We start from the raw sequence: 21,768 nt of genomic DNA, 5'->3' as shown, positions 1-21,768 counted from the left end.
ATGCTGGTGTAAATTTCAGTTTGCCTGAATTAGGCTCCAACTATCTACCATGCTCCCTGGCTAACATTGAGAGATTGGGGTAGTTATGCTGACATGGGAAAGCTTTACAAATTGTGTTATGTTTCTGATTCACACAGGAGGTAACAAGATGTTTTAAAAAAGATTTTTATATTAGGTTGCTTAAGAGTGGAGGTATGGATATATTGTTGTCAAAGCATCGATTTTCAGCTGTATTAATATGACTGTATGACTTTACCAATCTTAATATGTCAAGGTATTTATTTTACTAGAATAAACTATTTTCTTAAGCTGCATGATTGCACTAGTTCATGGAAGATTTTTGTTTATCAATATCCAAATAAATTATCACAGAAACTCAGCTAGCCTGATTTTAAATAACATTTTGGCTACAATTTCTCCATTGTCTCCAAAATGGAAACTCTACCCCATGAATCCTGTATATGTTCTCATGAAATTGTTTTTTTTTATTTGCAGAGGAACAAAACCATTTATTTCTAACAGTGTTGATGCTTTGGCTAAACAAATTGGCAAAATAATACAAAGAGCGATGGTTTCACATATTTTAATCAACAGGTTAATTTGAAGGTTCATAGAATCCCTGCAGTATGGAAGTAGGTCATTCAGCCCATTAAGTCTACATCAACTCTCTGAACTGCATCCCACCCAGACCCACCCCCTATTCCAATCCTTGTAACCCTGCATTTCCCATCAACCCTACGACAACTGTTCACCCGAACTAAAGACCCACTCCCCGCCACGGACAGGACCAATGTCATCTATATGATCCCCTGCAGAGACAGCGAGAAACATTACATTGGACAAACAGGAAGGAAACTAATAACAAGGGTACACGAACGCCAACTGGCTACAAAAAGGACATGACCAATACACACTCATCTCAATCCATATGGATAAGGAGAACCATCAATTCGACTGGGACAACACCAAAATCCTGGGACAAGCTAAGCAGAGACAGACATGGGAATTCTTAGAAGCCTGGCACTCCATGAAGAAAGCCATTAATAAACACAGAACTCGACCCCATATACACTCCACTACGAAAGAATACTGGAAGTGAGGCAATCCAGCTCAATGGACTCCAGAGTTTAAAAACCAGGCGGGAAAACACACCGACGCTTCATCAGAGGCTACACTGGTGATGTTACTCAGCGGGGTAACGAAACGTCTGCGGAACAAACCAGCTCGGCGAGCCAACCAACCACAACACCCACAACCTGAGCTACAAATCTACTCCAAAACCTTAGAGGTCTCCTTCTGTGTCATAGCAATTCTGTGAATCAAGGCTCAAGAGGTCAATTAATGATCACATAAGGGTTTCAATCAGCTTCTGGCACCTGGTAGTGTTCCCACCCCTGAACCGAGACACCTGGATTCAAGTCCCATCTGCTCCAGAGGTGTTTAGTAACATCTATGAACAGGTGGATTTGGAAAATTAGAAAAATTAGGAAAAGAAAAGCTCCTCCCCGGGATCCTTTTGTGACAGTGATGGTGTCCCTACCCTGGACCAAGAGACTCTGTTCAAAATCTACCAGCTCCAGAGGTGTGTAATATTGTCTCTAAACAGGTTGATTAGATCAATTTCTCCCCAGAAGGTGAGAAAAGATGTTTTTCCATCTATGAAAACAGGGTGGCTTGCCTGTTATGTATTGGGGTGAGAGATGCAACATGCCTCAGTCTGGGGCAACTTGGGGCACAGATGAGGGGGTAAAGGGGTGACCACAGATAGCCATCTGTTTGCTCTTGCCTCTGAATCCCTTTTCCCCCACAATTCCACCCCCAACCAAGGAAATCACACTTATTTTCTCAATGGTCCTTGTCTTGATGGCTGAGCAACCTAGACCTTCCCCAGGTTTCTGCAGTGTCCAGTCATCACTGGCTTCTGGCTGTCTAGGACACCCATCTGCAACACCTGATAAGTCAAGTCCCCAGGGGACTTTCTTGCTATAGGGGTTTGGGGCTTTGTCGGCCTTAGAGACATTAGAAGAAAAAGGCAGCACGGTGGCTCAGTGGTTAGCACTGCTGCCTCACAGCGCTAGGGACTCGGGTTTGATTCCACCCTCGGGTGATTGTCTGTGTGGAGTTTGCACATTCTCCGTGTCTGCGTGGGTTTCCTCCGGGTGCTCCGGTTTCCTCCCAGAGTCCAAAGATGTGCAAGTTAGGTGGATTGGCCATGCTAAATTGCCCATAATGTTCAGGGATGTGTAGATTAGGTGGGATGCTCTGAGGGTTGGTGTAGACTTGTTGGGCCGAAGGGCCTATTTCCATACTGCAGGGATTCGATGAAAAATGGAAAATTCTAGCCTTAAAATTTTAAGGGGAGGGTGGGATTCTGAAACAGTCAATTCTAGTCTAATGCTTCTGGAGTTTGTGGTTAAACTCATTAACAAGCTTTAGGGCGCAGTTTTGAGTTTTCAATCGTCAAGCATAGGCAGCATGCAATGTCTAGGGCATATCAGGGTTCAGCTTTTGTAAACACAGCATGGAGCCATGAGAGCTGATGGATATACCAATTAATTTAATCAATTAAGAGGGAGTCCTGAGAGGGGCAACAGGCTGTCGGCATTCAGGGCAGAGCTGCTGGACAAAAGGGCACCAGCTAAAGGAATGGAACCATTCTCAAATTTGAAAGTGTAGTGAGAAAGAAAGTCAGTGGATGGATCCCCCTGATAAGGAGGTGGCCAGAGGAGTACAAATAGTGCCAATGAGAAACTGCCACTACCCAAGTCAATTACTGTGCATTCCAGGAGTCAGCTGCCTCCAAATGGCAGCGTGCTAGTTTAGTAGGAAGCTATGTCTAGCTAGACAGTAGATCTCAGACATTTGTGCTGTCATCCACAATGACTTCTACCAATGGCTCAAGAGATGAAATGCAAAATCTTGGTGTCACCTAAAGATGCTGTCAGTGCCAGCAACAGTCCGATCAGCACCTTCTTTTTAATGCATGGCAGCTGCTTGCCTTTTCAAAGGGCCCTCATTCTCCATGTCCCACCTTCAGTCCATTCCCGACACCACTGAGTCGATGATGAATTTACCACTGGACGAATTGGGCATTTACATTTGAAAACCATGTTGCAATACTGATGGGGTGGGATTTTGGACCTGGCTATCATCTCGATGCAGGTTCCTGGTTCAGGATTGAAAATCCAGTCCATATGAGATAATCAGTATCCATATATGTCACTACATGAATTTGTCAGTCTTTTCAGGAGGGAGACTTAAAAGCATTCCAACTGAGAAACAGTGAACTGAACTGCTTGTCTTTCGCAGAATATATCCAATGGACAGAACAGAATTTCTGTTGTAAGGTTTGTCAGTTTCCAATTGCTTGGCATACCTAAAAAAAGCTTTATGCAATACTCCAGGCCCCATATTACTAGAGTATGGCATCCCTACTTCTCAACTCAAATCCTCTTGCAGTGAAGACCAACATACCAGTTGCTTTTTTTTGCCTGCTGAACCTACTAGTTTACTTTTATTGATTGGCATAAGAGAATAATCAGATCCCTTTGTACATCCACATTTCCCATTATTTCACAATTTAAATGCTCTGCTTGTTTTTCTCAAAGTATACAACTTTACATTTATCCACATTATACTGTATCTTTTTTCTCCTTTATTCATTCACCAGATAAGGACGTCACTGGCTAGGCAGTATTTATTGCCTATCCCTAATTGCCCAGAGGGCAGTTAAGAGTCAACCATATTGCCGTAAAGCTGGAGTCACATGTAGGCCAGACTCGGTATGGATGGCAGTTTCCTTGCCTAAAGAACATTCGTGAACCAGATGGGATTTTCCTGACAATTGACAATGGGTTCGTGGTCATAATTAGGCTCCTAATTCCAGATATGTATTGAATTCAAATTCCACCGTCACAGGATTCAAACCCAGGTCCCCAGAACATTATCTTGGTCTCTGGGTTAACAGTCCAGCGATAATACCACTAGGCCATCACCTCCCCTCTGTCTGTCAGGAGTTTGCCCACATACATAATTTGTACAGATTGCCCTGAAGCCTCTCTGCATCCTCCTCACAATTCACAATCCTGCCTAGTTTTATGTCATCAGCAAACTTGGAGATATTGCATTTGGTTCCCTCATGAAATCCATAAGACCATAAGACATAGGAGCAGAAATTAGGCCATTCGGCCCGTCGAAGCTGCTCCGCCATTCAATCATGGCTGATAAGTTCCTCAACACCATTCTCGTGCTTTCTCTCCGTAACCCTTGATAATCAAGAACCTATCTATCTCAGTCTTAAATGTACTCAATGACCTGGCCTCCACAGCCTTCTGTGGCAGTGAATTACATAGATTCACCAATCTCTGGCTGAAGAAGTTTCTTCTTATCTCCGTTCTAAAAGGTATTCCCTTTACTGTAAGGCTGTGTCCTCGGGTCCTAGTCTCTCCTACCAATGGAAGCATCTTCCCAACATCCACTTTGTCCAGGCCATTCAGTATTTTGGAAGTTTCAATTAGATCCCCCCTCATCCTTCTAAACTCCAATGAGTATAGTCCCAGAGTTCTCAAACGTTCTTCATATGCTAAGCTTTCCATTCCTGGGACCATTCTTGTGAACCTCCTCCAAATCCGCTCCAGGGCCAGTACATTCTTCCTGAGATATGGGGCCCAAAAATGCGCACAATACTCCAAATGTGGCCTGACCAGAGCCTTATAAAGCCTCAGTAGTACATCCCTGCTTTTATATTCAAGTGCTCTCAAAATAAATGCCAACATTGCATTTGCCTTCCTGACTACTGACTCAACCTGCAAGTTTACCTTGAGAGAATCCTGGACTAGAACTCCCAAGTCTCTTTGCACTTCAGACTTCTGAATTTTCTCCCCATTTAGAAAAATAGTCCATGCTTTTATTCTTCTTACCAAATTGCATGACCTCACACTTTCCCACGTTGTACTCCATCTGCTACTTCTTTGCCCACTCTCCTAGCCTGTCCAAATCCTTCTGCAGCCTTGCCACCTCCTCAATACTACCTGTCCCTCCACCTACCTTTGTATCGTCTGCAAACTTAGCCAGAATGCCCACAGTTCCTTCACCTAGATCACTAATGTATAAAGTGAAAAGTTGTAGTCCCAACATGGACCCTTGCGGAACACCACGTGATACCGGCTGCCATCCTGAGTAAGACCCTTTTATCCCCACTCTGGCTGTCTGGCAGAAAGCAGAATCTTCCCTCCATGCTAACACCTTGCCTCTAACACCATGGGCTCTTATCTTACTCAGCAGCCTCCTGTGCAGCACCTTGTCAAAGGCCTTCTTGAAGTCCAGGTAGATAACATCCATTGGCTCTCCTTGGTCTACCTTGCTCATTACTTTCTCAAAGAATTCTAGCAGATCTGTCAGACATGACCTCCCCTTGATGAAACCATGCTGACTTTGCCCTATTTTACCATACACTTCCAAATATCCAGAAATCTCATCCTTTACAATGGACTTTAAAATCTTACTCACGATCGAGGTTAGGCTAATCGGCCTGTAATTTTCTATCTTTTGCCTTACTCCCTTTTTAAACAGGGGTGTCACGTTAGCCATTTTCCAGTCCTCTGGGACCCTCCCTGACTCGAGCAATTCCTGAAAGATCACCACTAATGCTTCCACTATCTCCTTTAGAACTCTGGGGTATAGTCCATCTGGTCCAGGTTTATCCACCTTTAGGCCAATCAGTTTTACTAGCATCTTTTCCTTGGTGATGACCACCATACTCAGCTCTGCCCACTGACTCTCTTGAATTTTTGGGAGATTACTCGTGTCTTCCACCGTGAAGATTGATGCAAAGTAAAGTAATTGTTCAGTTCCTCAGCCATTTCCTTGTACCCCACTACTATCTCTCCACCGTCATTTTCCAGTGGTCCAATGTCCACTTTTGCCATTTATATACCTAAAGAAACCCTTACAGTCTTCATTTATATTACTGGCTAGCTTACCCTCATATTTAATCTTCTCCCTCCTTATAGATTATTGTTTATTGCCCTCTGTAAGCTTCCCAGTCCTCTGGTTTCCCACAGCCCTTCATCATTGATAAATATTGTAAATAACTTGGTACCAAGCACTGATCCCTGCAGCATGCCACTAGTCATCACCTGCCACACAAAGACACATTTACTCCCATTGTTTCCAATATTTCAACAAATTCTCTATCCATGCCAATATATTACTCCCAATCCTTCATACTTTAAATTTTGCTCACAAGCCTCTTATCAAAAGCCTTCTTGAAATCCAAAAACACACCATATTCAATGATTCTCCCTTATCTCTGTTACTCACATTCTTAAAAACCGCCAGAAGATATGGCAAGCATGATTTCCCCTTCATAAATCCAATCTGACTTTTTAAATATGCCTTCATGCTTTCCGAGTGTTCTCTTATCACATCTTTTATAATGGAAGATCCACCCAGGATTGAAAAGTTCACAGGCCAGTTAGCCTATCTTTCCTTTTTAAATTATGCAGTTACATTTGCCACCAATCTGCTACAGAGTCTATAGATTTTTGGAAGATGACCACCTATATTTCCAGGGCCATTTCTTTTGGTACCCTGGGATACAGGGTTATCAGGCCCAGGGGATTTGTCATTAATTTCTCTAATACCTTTCTACATCCCACAAGTACTGATTTTCTTCAATTCCACCCTCTCACTTGACCCTTGGTTCCCTAATATTTCTGACAATTCGTTTGTGACCTCTTTAGTGGAGATGGAATCAGAGCATATTTTCAATGCTTGTGTGATTTCTTTGCTTCTCATTATTTAGCCCTGAGTGGACTGGCAAGAGCTAAAAGCCAAAGTTACCACTTGCCTACGGCATTGGACAGGACTGCTCAGAGTGCTGACCTACAGGGGACAACTGCTGGTCATTAATGAACATTAACTGTGGTCACCAGGTTGAGAGACTGATTTGTCCCCTTAATCCCTCACCCAGAGCTTATCCAAAGATGCAGTGGACGCTCACAAACATCTCTGGGACAAAATGCTGAACTGGGTCGTTAAAGGTTCAGAGTCTACCATTTAGGGTGGGTGGTCAGGTACGGTAAGACTCAGCATCCAATAAGTGACTTTTTACATTTAGACTCTGTCTTTACATCAAGCCACTTCCAAGATGGTGAGGTTTCTCTTCCATCAGGTATATGGCCTCATATGATGTAGTTCCTGTTCATTTTCTGGTCTTTAATTCTTAACAGGAGTTGCTAGTCTTTTATCAGAATCTCATCCAGTTTGGGACATTGTTGCCTCATTCCAGAATTCTTTCCAGTCAGGAATAGATGGCTTAGGAATCCACAATTCCACTCACCATAGCTTTAAGTGACCGGTGAAGGAGAGGGCACAGGTTGCTGGACTAAAAAGCCTCCATTGGGTGGCTGGCTGATGGAGCAGGATGGATGACACTATAGGAACTTTCCAGATAAGTGACTATTAATTTCCAGCTCATGGCCAAAGCCATCCATTGCCTCAAAGCAGTGGCACTTAGCTTTGAAAACACTTTGGTGATGAGGTATCTCAAGTGTGTGTTCGACTTCCATCTGATTGCACTTCTCATTCGTTGACTTTGAACTCTGTAACCTCCCAGACAATATGAGCCAAAGACCTGCCTTCTATGTCTTCTGGTTAGCTTGGAAGAGTTTGCTGTGTTGGTTGCAGCTGCACAGCTTCATTTCCTTACTGTCATTTATCATCTGTACATGCTCTGGCATGTCATCTTGGTGTAGACAGTAGTCAGCCTTCCACTAGGTTCTCTGTCTATGTGGAAATCCTTCAAAATTCCATCAGGGATCCAGGGTAGTATGCATTGCACATAGCAGTCCAGACAGTAAATGAGATGTGTATATTCAGACTCTCAGGTCTTACATGACTGGAGGCCTTGAGAAGCATGTGGACCATGTTTTTTTAACAGCCCCTCTTTTGTACTTTTGAAGGGAATATTACTGCATTTTTGGTGGGGACAGTTCTGCCCCATACACTAACTCAGAGTGAAAGTTGAGAGTGACGTGTGTTTGACAATTAACATTCCTCCTTTTTGAGCTGACAAGCATTTCTTGTCCTCAAAATCCTGCGGTAGCAGAAGAGTTCAACTAGAGTCAAGAGATAAAAGAGATAGTAGGAACTGCAGATGCTGGAAAATCTGAGATAACAAGATGTAGAGCTGGATGAACACAGCAGGACAAGCAGCATCATAGGAGCAGGAAGGCTGACGTTTTGGGCTTAGACCTTTCATCAGAAAAGGGGGAGGGGAAGGGGGTTCTGAAATAAATAGGGAGAGAGGGGGAGGCGGATAGAAGATGGATAGAGGAGAAGATAGGTGGAGAGGAAACAGAAAGGTCAAAGAGGCGGGGATCTGTGTGCAGTTTCTTGTTGGCCCAGCAACGTAGTCCCACTCTCAACAGAGAGACTTGGAAGCAAACCTTGAGATGATGGTGCTTCCACCAACATTCACATTCCATGAACTCAAAAAAGAAACAGTCTGTTTTTGTGCTGTATACCTCTGACTTTAAGACTCTAAATTGAGTCTTTATTTTTTGCAGTTTAGAAAAATGAGCAGGGATCTCATCAAAACTTAAATTCTGAAGGGACTTTATACGATAGATGTTGAAATATGCAGAGACATTGTTTCCACTGGTCAAAGAAACCAATATATAGGGGCGTAATTTCAGGACAGATGATCAATCAGAGAATCAAGAGAAAGAAACATTTTTTCACCCAAAGGTTGCAAATTTTTGGAATTCTCTGCCCAAGGACTGTATATTCTCCATCATTTAATACAGTTAAGGCTGGGCAGACAGATTTTTGGTCTCAGAGGGAGTTAAAGATATGGAGAAAGGGCAGGAAAGTGAAGTTGGAAGTCTCATTAATTATCATATTGAACAGGGAAAGCAGCCTAAAATCAGCCATGTGGTCTACTTCTGCTTGTAGTACTTACATTTTAAGCCTGGGTGGGGGAGGGGGTAGGGATGCATAGTGTTACCTTTGAAACACTTTGACCATTTAATTGTAAAAAGTTTGAAAGAAAATGTTATTCACATATTGTCCAAATGCCGGTCTGCAAACCAAGTTTGCACACAAACTGTTGGCATTGGGGTTTCTTTCTGGATCAAACTATGAACAGCTGTGAGGATCAGGAATAATCCATTTGGTACCTTCAACCTACTCAGCCATTCAATAAGATTACAGCTAAGCTGCTTGGAACCTCAATTTCACACTCCTGCTTACCCTAGTAAAACTTTCACCTTTTTTTAAACCAAGAATCGATTCAACTGGCTTAAAAATATTCAAAACAGTGCTTCAATCATGTTTTCAGAAAGTGTGTTCCAAAGATCTATGGCCCGCTGATAGAAAAATAACATGTCATCTCTTTTAAATGGGTGACTACTAGTTTTTAAAAACTGCAACTCCTAGTTCTAGATTCTCCCACAAGAGAAAAGATCTTTTTTACTGCATTCCAATCAAGTCCCACAGGATCTTGTATGTTTCAATCAAGTTACTATTTACTGTTCTAAACTCCAGTGGGTACAAATGCAGCCTGTCCAACCTTTCCTTATAGGACAACTCATCCAATCCAGTTAAGGCATAGAGGAAGCCGTCTCTAAACTGCTTCCAATGCATTTACATCCTTCCATAAAAGGGAGACCAATATTACAGAAAGTACACAAGATGTGGTCACACCAATGTCCTGTGTAACTGAAGATTTTGTATTCAATTACTCCGGCAATAAGTAACAACATTCTACTAGTTATCTTCATTGTTTGTTGTACTTGCAGAGTAGTCTCTTGTGATTCATGCATGAGGACAACATCAGTTATGGATGGTTGAAGTTTCATTTTTTGTAAATATTAGTGTAGATTAAAACCATAAAGGTTACAAGCAGACATAGGCAAAATAAATATTAAAATTAGTAAATTCTATATTAAGAGTTCTCCAAAAGCTCTCTTCTTGGTGGTGATGAGACCTTCTAGTAGGAATTCAACCAAAACTTTGAGAGGAGTTTAAGAAAATGATAGATGACATAGGTTGGTGGTCTTGGGGAGGTTCTCTCCAACTGTCCACGTTCAAAACAAGATGTTTTGTTGGCAACTGAAGACACCTTTAAAATGGAGTTATTTTAAGAATTCCTCTTTTAGTAACATTAGACCTCATTTAACTGTGTTACAGGAGTAACTAGTCTTCTATAAACATAAAACACATTTCTTGATTTTGAAAACAAAGGGAAAATCATAAGATTCCAGATGTCATGATGTTCCAATGAACTGTAGGATTAAGCAGAAATCTCCATCTTCTGAAATATTAGATCAAAACCGTGGACTTTTAAAAACTTTTTTTTTTTTTTAAAAAGCAGCTGGGCTATGCTCTGGGAAAGATATACAGACACAACACAGCTGCCTGAAACCATTGTTCAGCCCAAAAATCCAATTCACACCTTGACTCTAAAAGAAAACAATTAACCAGACCTAATACTCTAGACTGAAACTAACTTTTACTCTTCAGGCTACCCCAACCCAAACATTATAAAGCCTATACAGTTACCAAGACATTCAACTTCAATCAAGGTGTAGAGCTGGATGAACTCAGCAGGCCAGGCAGCATTAGAGGAGCAGGAAGGATCCAGACCCGAAATGTCAGCTTTCCTGCTCCTCTGATGCTGTCTGGCCTGCTGTGTTCATCCAGCTCTACACCTTGTTATCGCAGACTCCAGCATCAGCAGTTCCTACCATCTCCAACTTCAATCAATATTCATTCAGAGAGATATTAGGCATTCAACCTCAATTAAAGTACATTCATACATACTCTTAGCTGTCAGGAAGTTAATTGAACTAAAAGGAACACCAGTAACAATGTCAAGTGCAGATTTGGTGCAAAGATAACAGGCCTGCCATTAGTATAACGGCAGGCCCCAACTTCACCTGAAAGAGCTCTCCTCAAGACCTAGCTGCACAGCTACCTCCTGAAGAGGGATCCAAGAGAGCGATTTGCCCTGGGAGCTATTGCCACAGCTACCACCAGGAGAAGGATCCAAAAGAGCTATGGCCCGAAAACTACCTGCACAGCTATCTTGAAACCTACCGACAGACCTGTTTTGTACCAGGGGAACCAACGGCAACTGACCTCATCCAGCAGACCTGTCAACCAACGACCTCTGAAAACCACTGACCTGACTGACAAGGCCTCAGACACATTGTGGTGGTTTTGTGAGCTGGTTTTCACCTCAATGCAAGGAAAATCAAGTACTCACTTGATAAATCCAAAGCACATCCCACTGCATCAACAGACTCAACCCAGACTGAAGGCTGACACTCTCGGAAGTCTTTATAGCTGAGCATTTAGAAAGCAGTGGCAGGATCAGACAGAGTGAGCTTGGATTTATGAAGGGGAAACCATGCTTGACAAATCTGTTGGAATTCTATGAAGATGTAACTAGCAGAGTTGACAAGGGGGAGCTAGTCAATCTGGTATATTTGGACTTTCAGAAAGCATTTGACAAAGTCCTGCATAAGAGATTATTGTGCAAGATTAAAGCACTTGGGATTGGGGAAGTGTATTGAGATGGATAGAAAACTGGTTGGCAGTGAGGAAACAAAGAGTAGGAGTTAATGGGTCTTTTTCAAATTGGCAGGCAGTAACTGGTGCCACAGGGATAGGTGCTGGGACTCCAGCTGTTCACAATATATACTAATGATTTGGTTGAGGGAACAAAATATAACATATCCAAGTTTGCAGATGATACCAGGTTGGGTGGGAGAGTGAACTGAGACGAGGATGCAAAGATCCTTCAGCATGATCTGGACAGGTTGGGTAAGTGGGCAAATCAATGGCAGATACGGTATAATTTGGATAAATTCACTTCGGAAGCAAAAACAAGGCAGCTTACTACCTGAATAGCTGTAAATTGGGAGAGGGAGAGTGTGTCCTTGGGCACCAGTTGCTGAAGGTAAGCGTGCAGGTGCAGCAGGTGATAAAGAAGGCAAATGGTATGTTGGCCTTCATTATGAGAACTCGAGTACGGAGCAGGGATGTGCTGTTGCAGTTATACAGGGTCTTGTTGAGGCCACATCTGGAATATTGTGTGCATTTTCGGTCTCTTTTTCTGAGGAAGGACGCCTTTGTTGAGGGAGTGTAGTGAAGGTTTACCAGGCTGATTATGGAGATGGTGGAACTGAAGTAAGAGGAGAGATTGACTAGATTAGGATTATTATTGCCGGAGTTCAGACGAATGAGGGGGGAATCTCAGAGACTTACAAAATCCTAACAGGGCTAGACAGGGTAGATGCAGGGAGGATGTTCCTGATGGTGGGTGTGTCCAGAACCAGGGGTCACAGTCTGAGGATTTGGGTAGGCCATTTAGGACAAAGGTGAGGAGACATTTCTTAACCCAAAGCATGGTGAATTCATTACCACAGGAAGTCATTGATGCCAAAACATTGGATGTATTCAAGAGGTGGCTACATATAGTGTTTGGGGCAAGTGGGGAGAAAGTGGGATTAGGCTACTGATTTGGATGATCAGCCATAATTGTGAAAAATGGCAGAGCCGGTTTGAACAGCTGAATGGCCTCCTTCTACTCTGATCTTCTATTTTTCTATGTTTTTATGCAAGTGGGAACAGCGAGTTATACTTCAAAATTGTGTTTATTCCCAGTGGTGAGCTTATATTCAAGACACCCAAGCATCCATCCTAGCTAGCGGGGAGGGGAAGGTGGGTGGTAACAGTGCAGGGAACTGAGGGTATGAGGCCTGATAAAGTTTGTGATTAAAGCTACTGTTTAGCTTCTAATAGTGTTTAATTTAGTGTATTTAAGTACTGTCCTCTGTATAATTGACAGTGTCAATTTCACTGTTTTGTATTTGCCTTTATTTCTCATAATATACTTACCTTTTGTATTTAATAAATGCAGAAATTCTTTTGTCCCAAAACACCTGCCTTCTTCATTTCACATTCCCTAAATAAGTCCAGTGTCAGAACCAGGGATCTGGGTGTGATTCAAACCGTATAAAAATCAGTAAATTACTGATCGCAAACCAGAACGCTTACAGAACAGACATCAAAGATTGATCAGGCCCATACTACCTTATTATCACTGCAGTATTTGGGAGAATGATGTTTCGTTCTCGGAAAGAAATGACAACTAACCTTCAATTAGACATGAGCTAGGGGCCAGTCACTGATTTCATCAGTAACTGCCCCACAATCATTGGCCAAAGGGATTCAGACAATTGATTGACACAGCACAAGCTACAGCCCCTTGCAATATGATATAATCAACAAGCATTCAGGGACAGAGGGCAGTCTTTGTCACACAATCCTTGCAGGTGATAGTCATCAGTGAACCATCTTTTGCAGATGGCAGCTGATGATGATTTATTTATTGTCACATATATCTAGGGAGATACGGTGAAAAGCTAGACCAGAAGAAGAGAAAGAAAACCTAAGGAAGAGTTCCCTAACACTTCTGCTAGAGAGCAGCATGCTGTCTCCACAATTTTAACAAGACTGTCACATTCCTCATTAACATCATGTCTTCCAGTCTCACTGAACCATCCCCACTTTCATGGCTGTGTATCTGTTTTGTCTAAATTGCTGCTTCTTACATTCAAGCAAAATATCTGAAAATTGCTTATAACCTGTTGACTACCTATACCAACAGCCCCAATACCTAACATTTTACACCTCTCCCTTAAAGTGTTGTAGGCTTAACGACTCCCACCAAGCAGCTCGCATTCTGATATTAGCCTGGAGATAGGTGACCCCGTGGGTGTCCTTTTGATTTGTTGGTGGATCTGGCCATTGAAGGTAAAGTGGGTCACGAGGCATAGATCCAGTCATTTCAGCATGTTCTCTGTGGAGATGATTTTATTCGGATCCAGTTCCTTCAGTAGTGTGGTTAGTGTTTCTCCTGCTAGTGCTATGTCAATTGATGTGAATGGGGCAGTAACATCAAAGGATACCATGGTCTCGTCCTCCTCTATGCTTATGTCTTTGAGGGTTTTGAGGAACTCCTGGGCTGAGTGGATTGAGTGGGTTGAATTGTTGACGAGGTGCTTTAGTCTTCGTTGGAATTTCTTGGCTAACCGGTGTGTGGGAGTGCCTGGGAGAGAGAGATTCATGGCCTGAGGGATACTTCTGGTTTGTATGCCTCTGGGAGGCTGTAGAATCAGGTTGGCATTAAATTGCAGAACATGGGTCTCTTACTAGTCCACATAAATTTTTCTAACAAAAAAAAAAAATCAGAAAAATAAAAATGAAGTGGGCAGGTTTATTCCAAGTTATTGGGTATTAAGAATAGAATATAATGATAAGTGGAAAGTACTAAGAACATTGTGTACTAAGCTTCAGTGGAACATAGATTAATGTAGGTTAAACATGGTAAATAAAATAGTGTTGGGGCAAGATCTGGTCTGGAAAGATGTTGTGAAACTTGAAAGTGTTCAGAAAGGATTTACAAAGATGTTGCCAGGGTTGGAGGGTTTGAGCTATAGGGAGAGGCTGAATAGGCTGGGGCTATTTCCCTGGAGTTTCAGAGGCTGAGGGGTGATCTTGTGGAGGTTTATAAAATCATGAGGGGCATGGATAGGGTGAATAGCCAAGGTCTTTTCCCCAGGGTAGGGGATTCCAAAACTAGAAGGCATAGGTTTAAGGCGAGAGGGGAAAGATTTAAAAGGGACCTAAGGAGCAATGTTTTCATGCAGAGGGTGGTGTATGTATGGAATGAACTGTCAGAGGAAATGGTGGAGGCTGGTACAATTAAACATTTAAAAGGCACCTGGATGGGTATATGAATAGGAAAGGTTTAGAGGATATGAGCCAAATGCTGGCAGATGGGACTAGATTAATTTAGGATATCTGGTTGGCATGGACGAGTTGGACCAAAGGGTCTGTTTCTGTGCTGTCCAACTCTGAATCTAAATTGGGGGATGTTTATCCCTTCAGGTTTCATTTTTTAGGTAGTCTGCTCCGAGTCTCTTTAGCGTATAGATGATTTTATTTCCCAGTTTCTACTTGTCAGTATGTATTTGCGTCTGTTAGTAGCGTCTGCGCTTTAGTGATGTAGTCTCACTTGTTAAGAAGTACTGTCATATGCCCTTTGTCCGCTAGTAGGATTATGATGTTTTAGTCTTTTAGTCTTTCCAGGGCCACCTTTTCTGTTGTGAAGCATGTTAAGTTGTTCCTTCTGGTCAGTGTCGGGATCACGGTTTGTCTATGGCTTGTTGTGTTTCCTCATTGGTTTTCAGTGTGGATTCTAGTGTGACTAGGAATTCTCTCACATTAGCGTTTCTGTGGTTGTAATTGAGTCCACATCTTACTACAGCTTTCTCTGTGTCTGTTAGTTTTCTGTCGGATAGATTTCTTATCCGTGTGTCTAATCTTTGTCTGTCATTTTGGTTGGTTAATTTGGCTAGTTTTTCATGTAGGATGTGTCTTTTCTTGGTTTTAGTTTTCTCTGTTGACTGATGTTAATGGCTCATTCTAAGTCTGTTGTTCACTGTAAGTTGGTTGCATCTAGGTATAGGGATTTTTGGCACATAACTTCCCTGTCATATCTGTGGAGTCGGTTGTGGGCGTCGTTAATCATTACCTTCATCATTCTGTGGCCATTGTGCTCTGCTGTCCTATGTGCCTGTGGGTTGTTGATTGGAGGTTTGTATCTCACACTGCGCAGTAATACCTGGTTTCTGAGGTATCCGTGCAGGAAGTAGAGTTGCTAGCGGATAGTGTTCTATCATTTGGCGTAGGTTTCTCATTTCTGGGCCAGTTTGAGCATGTTGCACCTGTAGGTGTCTATATCCTCAAGTAGATTTGTAGCTCCGGTTGTGGATACTGTGGTTGGTACCTTCTACCTGCATCCACCCATCACCATCCCACCTACCTTCCCCCAGCCCCACCCCATCTATTTATTTCTGAGCTCCTTTCCCCATTCCCAGTCCTGATGAAGGGTAGAAGTCCAAAACATTGACTTTCCTGCTCCTCTGATGCTGCCTGGCCTATTGCGTTCCTCCAGCTCCATCATGCATAATCTTTCTTTTGACTGTCTATGATAAGGTCTTTCAAAGTGGTCCTCTCTATACAAGTTTACTCCACAAAAGTTGTTTTTTTTGCCGAAACTTAAATCAGCAGTCTCATGTGACTATATTCAGTGACTGAACACAAATGCAGAAGTCACAACACCAGGTTATAGTCCAACAGGTTTATTTGAAATCGCAAAATTTTCCGAGCATTACTCCTTTGTTAGGTGAAGTTAACTTTTTATTAATTTTCAGATGAATGTGCACTAATTCTAGTATACCAAGTTCAGGTTTCCACTCTTAATTCAAAAAAAAAAGCTAAACACTTCAACTGACAAGAGGAGCAGCACTCTGAAAGGCTGTGATTTCAAATAGAACCTTTTGCTGCGACTTCTGATTTTGTCCATCCCAATCGAATACTGGCACCTCCACATGAACAAAAAAAAGTGGCAAATAAATTGCAAAAATAATAAAATATGTGGTCTATCAAGCCAGAACTGACCTTGGATTAGACACATCACTATCACCATTGATTCAGATCATAAAATGAAACTCTTGGTGGGAATAGTAATCCATCGAATTTAAGAAGGATTTGTGAATCTTTCAGAGGTACTGAACAGAGAGGAGTTGTGAAGTATATTACACAGACTGATAATAAAATGGACTTTGACAGTTGCAGAGACTTTTCCAGGAGGTAAAATTATAACAGTTGATTTGATACATTTGATGAAAACTACAGAGTTAGCCAATAAATTGATGTTAAAAATAAGTAAGATTTTGTAAGGATGAAATGTTAAAACTAAATATTTAGAATTAAATGGCAGGAAACCTGAACTTGGTGCATCACCACTAGAACTGGCACATATTCATTTAGAAATTAATAAAAAGTTGACTTAGGGGTGAAAAAAAAAATTGGAGACTTGCACTGGAGGAAGAGAGGAAGGAAAAATGAGAAGGGGTTAGCAAGAAACTAAGAGAAATGGAAGAGAAGGGCAAAGGGAACTGAAAGTAAGAAAGTTTGAAAAGTGAGGAAAAAGAAAAATGGAAAAAAGAGAATTCAGAAAACATAAGCTGGCGAGAGAAAGCATTTGTTTCAACCAGAAATTTGCAAGTGGTGTCAAGAGAGACACAGAGACAAAGAATGTTATGGACCAGACCAGAATCCCTCAATATATTTTAATATAGCCTAGATCCTAATTTTCTCATTTTAAAGGGAGATGTGAAGTGCCATGTTCCAGGTGCAATATGACTGGTCAAACTACTCAACATTAAGCAAAACACAATTTATTTAAACACTATAGTTAAAATACAAACAAAAAAGAAAGAAGAATTTAGGATAACTTAATTATTTGAAACCTTAACCAAACAATAAATACAGCATCTATTATTAATTAAATGTTCCAATATAGTAATGTCCAATAAACATACCCCTTGGCAAAAAGGCAAATTCAGACACAGATTCTCACATGCAGTTCTCTAATCCAGGAGGAAAAAAAAGTCAAGAGAAGATTCAGAGAGAACAGCAGCTAGGAGATATTCACTAAAGTTTCCAACTCAAGATACAAAGGCTTCTGCTTAAAAGTAAACTTAAACTAAAAAAAACCCTGGCAAACTTGCTCTGAGAGAGCTGGCTACACCCAGGCTAATTCCATTGTTCCAACCTTTCAGAGAAAAAAAAACCAAGTCCTGACAAATTGTTTGCTGTCTTGAAGACAGCTTGGGATCTTTGCCTTACAACCTCTCTCCAAAAACAATGGACAAAATAACCTCTTAAAGAGACAGCATAGTCACACAGAGACGGACAGACAGTAAGACAAAGACAGAGACAGAAAGAGATACTCAGAAACACAGAGGAAATTGGAAAAGACACTTTTAGTGATGACCTGAATACCTGATTGGAATCTTATCTCATGGTTCAATATACAATACAATGCAGCACAAGAACTGGTCCACTAGGCCATCAAGCCTGCACCGATTCCTAATCCTTATTTAGACCCACTACTTATTGCCCATACGTGGTTTCAGTCCCTCTGTTCACTTCAAATTCATGTGTCAAATAAGATACACCTTACACATTGCCTTCTTCCACACCCTCCACTAGTAGTGCATTCCAGGCATCCAGCACCCTCTGCGTGAAACATTTTTCCCCACTCTTCTCCCCGAAACTTTCCCCATCTCAACTTGAACCTATGCCTTCTTGTAGGATGACATTGTTGTGAAAATGGTGGTTCAGCTTCAGATAATAGTCGGTGTTAGGGCTGGCCAGGTTTGAAGCAGCAATAAAATGGCTGAAAGTGGTCCTCAGTTGATAACAAAATAGCTGGGGAAGATTTTTAAATCTGAAACAACAGCTTGGGCAATCCACTGTTTCAAAGTCCAACTGTAATCTAGAGTAATTAGATGCCTTCATAAAGAGAGTACATTCAACGTAACTAGATACAGAAAACACAAATCTTCCTGTGAAACGTATACAATGAGCTGTCACACAGAAAAGATGTGAATGCTTGTGTAGAGAACCATCGTGAAGCTACCTATAGTAATAAACTGTAATGTAGTAAAAGCATAGCCTTGTATTGTATTCAATAGCAAAGTAATATAACAAAGATTGACCACCTATCAAACATCAAAACTGAGTTTTAAACAGTCATTATGGGATTTAACTACATTCCTGTGAAAGTAAAGTGGATTGAAGAGAACCCTCTTATTTAGAAGGGAGTGTTGTCTGGAAATTGACTGAATAAAATGTATTGTGAAGACACAAGGATAATGGATAGGAGGGGTAGGTAACCACCATGAGATCATGAGTCAGTCGCTAGCCATCTATGAAGTAATCACGCAGTTATGTGATTAATCTGATTGTATTATTAATTGGGTATGCATGTATCAGCTGGTTTGTAATAACAAACAACAGGGATTAGAAGCAAATGTATAAATTTTTTATATTTTCCTTCGTTCAGTGGAGAAATCCCTGGACTGCCCAGAGGCTTTCTCCCCATTGGGGTAAAACAATGGGCTCTTTGCCGTTGGAAGTGGACCTGACTGTCAAGTGATTCATTACGTCATTCTACCCAAAGGATGAGGGTTAGCATAGAATAAAGGGATCAAAATGACAAGGACCAAATAAAATGGCTTTGTTCTTCCTAATATTTAGCTGGAGGGTGTTTATGCTCCAGTTCTGGATAACTTACGAGAAGCATGAAAAATCATAAGTAGTGCAGGGCTGAGAGAAGTGCTAGTGAGGCAGATTTGAATATTATCAGCATGTATGTGAACTGAACATTGTCAGTCACCATACCGGATCAGACTAACGGCAGTGGAGGTTTGGTGCAAAGTGCAACCTGATAATCTCTCTCTTATCATTCATTTTATTTTCCTTGTAATTGCTTTGTACTATTAATTTAATTTGCTTTCATATTTTTCAGTAAGTGGAATAAAGATGTTCACAGAGCAAACCAATTGTTCTGCAGTTTGCCAAATTGTAAAGTTACAAACCTATTCATTTCGAAATGAACCATCCTCTGGTTTCCCAAAACATGAAGCAGAATGATCATTAATCATGAGACTACATTCAAACAGGCGATATTGATTTCACTTTTCACAGTACCATGCCTGGCTAAATGAAAGACTTGCATTTATATGGTGCCTTTCATAACCGCAGGGTGTACAGCAGCACCTTACAGCCAATTAAATAATTTTGAAGTGCACTCAATATTGTCATGTAGGAGAATATCCACATTAAATATTTTAACAAAATTGGAAAACTAAGATACTGATACTAAATTTTAAAAACCTGAAAAGATATGGGAGAAAGGTTTAAGAGTTCCACATTTTTGGAAGTGAGCAAATTTGTTTTCACCAATTCAATTTTTTATTATAATAATATTATGATTTCATGGAATACAACATTAAAATATGATACCCAAATAAATAATTAGATATTCAAGTGCCTTCAATACATATCAGAGAGATCGATCCTTAGATGAGTATTATTCTCGCTATTGAGCCTGAATGTTACAGCTTTAAGTTTCACTCAGAGTAGCCCTTGTAAGATGAAATCAAAGTTCTAGTTCCAAAACACTGCTTGTTACCTCACTTATGTAGTGGCTGGCAGGGCCCAATATATTTCTCTGAAAAGGAATTGAGAATTGGACTAATGACTTGTCTATATTAAAAACACCTGCTGATAGAAAAAGCAATGAAAAATGGTTTGACCACATGTAATATTAGACATGGAAGATAAATAGGACATACTCACTAACTTTGTAACAAGATTTCACCAAATGCCTAATGCAATAGCTATAAAAGAACTTGTGATTTACTGGGGAAATATAAAAAAAAATAGATTTCTTGTACAATACCTGCCATGCTGCAAACAAAGACGCAGGACTCAGAAGATTGGGATTTGTGGAATGACGGCCTCCCATGTATTCATCAGTACAGATATCACAGCTTTCCGAATCTCTCCAGTCCCAATATGGAATGGTAAAGTCTTCATCGCGTACCGTCTTTCGGAGTTCATTTTCCCACAGCAATATAAAAGCTCTATGCCAGGTCAGGAAGCCAGGACCTTCGTGAGCAAAGTCAATATCAATCCAAACATTCGAGTTTTTCAGTAAAGCATCTCTTGATGTATAATAGTGCATCCAAACAAATAGATCATAAACAGTTATATCTTTGAACATGGGATTTGAACCATTGTTCATTTGGGCATATGTTCCTGTGGCAATTTGATAGTCTTGGCTGATGGTGTATTTAGCTAAATTGATGTAGGCAAGAAACTTGTTCTTCTCAGTGGTTGTGAGGCTAAAGATATTTTTCCTGATCAACAATCGTCGTTCTGTGCAATTAGCACCAGAAAAGCCAAACTTGCAGTCCGCACAATTGAAACCCATGAAGTTTTTGTTGCACTGACAAGTCCTGTTGTAAAAGACAGATGGCCAGTTTTCACGATCATCCACCCCAGAGAATGGGAACTGAGATCCATTTGGAGTCACAGTTATTAAAATATCTTGACATGATCCTCTTCCAGAGAGCTCACCACAAGAAGATCCATCTCCACTCCAAACTGGACAACACTCCTTCTTGAGAAGCGCTTCTGCAGATGTACATGGTCGAGGAAACTGTTGAAATGAGAGTTTGAAAAAACTCAGAACGCAAATTAAAAGGAGAGACATCTTTTTGGGTGAGCTTCTTTTACCTTGGCTCACTGCAGAGTCAGGAGTCAATGCATAACTTTGACTTTCTCCTCAAACTCAGAATCACATGCTTTAGATTAATGAAAAGAGCTTTTCATTCCTGACTGGCACAAATCATTACCAAACCCCCAGCTTTTATCCAGCTGAATTTAAAAAAAAATCCATTCTCTTGTGAACACTAAACTTTTACCATTGAATTAATTCAATCTTTTATTCAAGATATAATTAAATGCTTCTCATAACATGCCATGTAAATACATTACTAATTGCTTATTTAACTACTGAAAGAAGAGAAATCAATTAAGTTAAAAGTTAGCATGTCTAATGGGTAAAATTTACTTACTGAAATGAGAGATTAAGGGAGCATGTCCTGACATATTTAGATTTATTATATTTGAAAAATCAATATCTATTATTATTTAATTCAAGAGTTTTAATACACATTTTAAGAGCATACATAAATTGATCAATTTACATCATTTTTTTGCTACAATACAGACCTACAATTATGTTTAGTTATATATTTTATTGATTAT

At 40.8% G+C, this 21,768-nt stretch overlaps 1 protein-coding gene across 1 annotated transcript in view; it reads right to left on the bottom strand.

Moving 5' to 3' along the window:
* tyr (tyrosinase) overlaps positions 1-21,211 on the bottom strand; it is a 71,564-nt gene extending 50,353 nt beyond the window's left edge. Inside the window, exon 1 of the mRNA XM_048598371.1 lies at positions 20,396-21,211. Coding sequence (XP_048454328.1) covers positions 20,396-21,211 — 816 coding nt within the window. The remainder of the gene's footprint in view (positions 1-20,395) is intronic.
* Between the last annotated feature and the right edge of the window lie 557 nt (positions 21,212-21,768).

Source organism: Rhincodon typus, chromosome 6 (assembly GCF_021869965.1).
Source record: "Rhincodon typus isolate 14 chromosome 6, sRhiTyp1.1, whole genome shotgun sequence".
Classification (NCBI taxonomy): domain Eukaryota; kingdom Metazoa; phylum Chordata; class Chondrichthyes; order Orectolobiformes; family Rhincodontidae; genus Rhincodon; species Rhincodon typus.
This window is presented reverse-complemented; position numbering and strand designations above follow the sequence as displayed.